General features: G+C 64.5%; 1 protein-coding gene across 1 annotated transcript in view; it reads right to left on the reverse strand.

Moving 5' to 3' along the window:
• The window catches only part of ANKRD13D (ankyrin repeat domain 13D), a 14,778-nt gene continuing 12,231 nt past the window's right edge, over positions 1 to 2,547 (reverse strand). The window contains exons 9-15 of the mRNA XM_045297152.1: positions 2,500 to 2,547; positions 2,243 to 2,373; positions 1,192 to 1,349; positions 988 to 1,098; positions 738 to 901; positions 567 to 655; positions 1 to 339 (exon numbers count right to left, since the gene is read on the reverse strand). The exon at positions 2,500 to 2,547 is cut by the window's right edge and continues 6 nt beyond it. Coding sequence (XP_045153087.1) covers positions 126 to 339; positions 567 to 655; positions 738 to 901; positions 988 to 1,098; positions 1,192 to 1,349; positions 2,243 to 2,373; positions 2,500 to 2,547 — 915 coding nt within the window. The 3' untranslated portion in view covers positions 1 to 125. The remainder of the gene's footprint in view (positions 340 to 566; positions 656 to 737; positions 902 to 987; positions 1,099 to 1,191; positions 1,350 to 2,242; positions 2,374 to 2,499) is intronic.

A 2,547-nucleotide genomic window follows, 5' to 3' on the forward strand; every position in this document is an offset into this window, starting at 1 on the left:
TCATGGACAACTCTTTATTTCCACCTAGGTCTCCACCGCACGCCGACCTGGGCTCCAGGCCCGGAGCTTGGCAGCACAGTTTATCAATAAATACATTTAAAAAGCAGGGGCGGCGGTGGCGGGCCTCAGTGCTCCGTCAGCGAGAGCCGCAGGATCCGCTGCAAGTCCTCCTCCTCCTGCTGCCCCTGGCGCTCCCGCTCTTCCTGCTCCCAGGAGGACAGCTCCAGGGCCAGGCGGAGCTGCTCCTCGAAGCTTGGGTGTGCCAGCGCCGGGGGCGTCCTGTGTGGGGATCCCGGGGCCCCAGGCTCTGTGGACAGCCGCAGGCTCTCCTGGAGGGCTCTTCCCGGTGCCGGTGGAAGTGCAGGGGGAGATAGATGTTGAGGGAGAGGTGAGCATAAGGCTGGGGGAGGTGGCCCAGGGATCAGCAGTGGCTGGCAGCCCTTTTGATGCAGGCAAACTTGACAGGGCCTGGGGTCCCAGGTCCAGTTCCCCCACCCCTGCCTGGGCTACTGGGTCCCCCAGGCTGCTGGGATGAGCTCAGTCCAGCAGGTCCTAGGGGGTCTCACCGCTCCAGCTGAAGCTGCTCCTCATACACCGTGGGCTGGGGAGGGTGGGTGCTGGGCCGGGCGCTGGTCAGAGCCTCCCAGACAGTCACCTGCAGCAGCAAAGCCCAGAGCTCCCACCTGTACCCCGTGGGCTTACAGGTGAGGTGGGAGGTAACCCGTGCCTGTACCCACCTGCTCCGCCTCCGTGCCGGCCTCCAGCAGGCTCTGCTGGATAGCGAACTGCAGGAGGTCGTCGTCCTCGTCCCGAGGGGGCTCGCTGCGCTCAGCGCCCAGCACGCTGTAGCCCTCGGGCACCTCAAACACCGCAGGGTCCACCTCGCACGGAAAGGGGCTCCCTGGGTGGGTGGCAGGAGGTGCCAGGCTCAGGCCAGGGCTCAGGAACCAGCGTGTTGGGCACCCCCACGCCCTCCTGACGGGGTACCTGAGGCGGCAGAGCCAAGGCCGGGAGCCCACACAGAACTCAGGGGCTCGTCGCAGCCGCACAGGTTGCTGAAGGTGATGCAGGCGTTGAGCACGTGGAAGAGGGGGATCTCTGCGGGAGAGGCCCAGCTGGAATCGCACCCTGAGGCAGACCCCAGCGCCACCCCCCCCTCTCCACCCTTCCCCGCCTTAGGCCGGCCCTCACCAATCTTGACGGGGAAGCCGGGAGGGAGACAGAGGGTGATGAAGTCGCGCAGCTTGGCGAAGTGGGCGTTGCTGATGGCCATCAGGTCGATGATGGGCGCCACCTGGTCGCCCAGGGACAGCGGGTGGGCCTCGCTCAGCCACAGCGTTGCCTTGAACCTGCCCGGCCAACCGCCACGTGAGGCCACAGCTCTTCTGCTAAAGCCCCCCTCAGGAGGGCCACCTCTGGCCCTGTCAGGGTGCCATCCTCTCCGCTTGGTTACCCCACTACCCCCGAGAGCTGGTGTCCTTCTGTCCTGCTGGCCCAAGCTGCCCCGGACCCCACAACTGAAGCTCAGGATGGTTTTGTGACATGCATCCAGGTGACAGGGCAGGGGCCAGGCGGCGGCTGCCCTCGGGACTCCACACTGCCGTCGTCCTCCTCCTCAGCCCACAGCTGCCAGTACCTCACCCTCTGCTGTGGTTTCAGGTGCAGCACAGCTCAGAAACGAGGACTGCAGAGGTTCGAATCCCACGCCTCTCTACGCCAGGTGGTAGAGATAACCCACTTGAGGCTTAGCTGTGGTCACCTCATCCCACTGGTCTCAGTCAGCATTACCACGTACTGGACCCTCAGCCTTGCAGTACGTTAAGTCATCGGTTCAAAACCACTAGCCGCTCCAAGGGAGAAAGATGAGGCTGTCTGTTCCCATCCAGTCTCAGAAACCCTTAGGGGGCTGTTCTGCTCTGTCGACAGGTTTGCTGTGAGTTGGAATTGACTCGCTAGAAGGTTCGTGGGCCCTCGCATCTCTGCGTGAGGCTGACGGCCAGCATGATCAGCCTCTCTCTACCGAAGAGAAAACGAGGCTGGCGAGGAGAGGCGGCCTTCTCAGGCCCCCCAGCAGGCCCGTTCCCTTCTGCCGCTCAGGAAAGACACTGGGTGCCTGGACCATAGGGAAGCCAGGTCCAGCTCCTGCCCCCAGAGGCAGAATCTAGGGGAAGCCAGCCAGCCGTGTGAACAGGTCCCTCATCGAAATAGGCCCCTAGCCACCCAGGCCAGGCCCCAGCCTCACCTCTGAACTTTGCTGGACATCTCGATGGGACGGCCGATATTCCGAGACTCCAGACTGAAGTCGGGGTTGAAGTATTCGTCGGGGGAAATGGCTGTGGGGTTGGTGGGGCTGGCCGCCTGCTGTACAGGAGCCTGGGGACCCCCGACTGGGCTGAGCACACAGGAGGGAGACGGCCAGGCCGACCCACCCTTGTGCTGCCCGGCTCACCCCACCGCTGCCCAGCTCATCCCGGCCCACCCGGCCTGGCCCTGACTGACCCCATTGTGGGTGGAGTGCTGCTGGGCCATCCCGAGGAAGGACTGGAA

The sequence above is a fragment of the Echinops telfairi genome, unplaced genomic scaffold, assembly GCF_000313985.2.
Source record: "Echinops telfairi isolate 266 unplaced genomic scaffold, ASM31398v2 ScPeMD7_7417;HRSCAF=8455, whole genome shotgun sequence".
In the NCBI taxonomy this organism is placed as follows: Eukaryota; Metazoa; Chordata; class Mammalia; order Afrosoricida; family Tenrecidae; genus Echinops; species Echinops telfairi.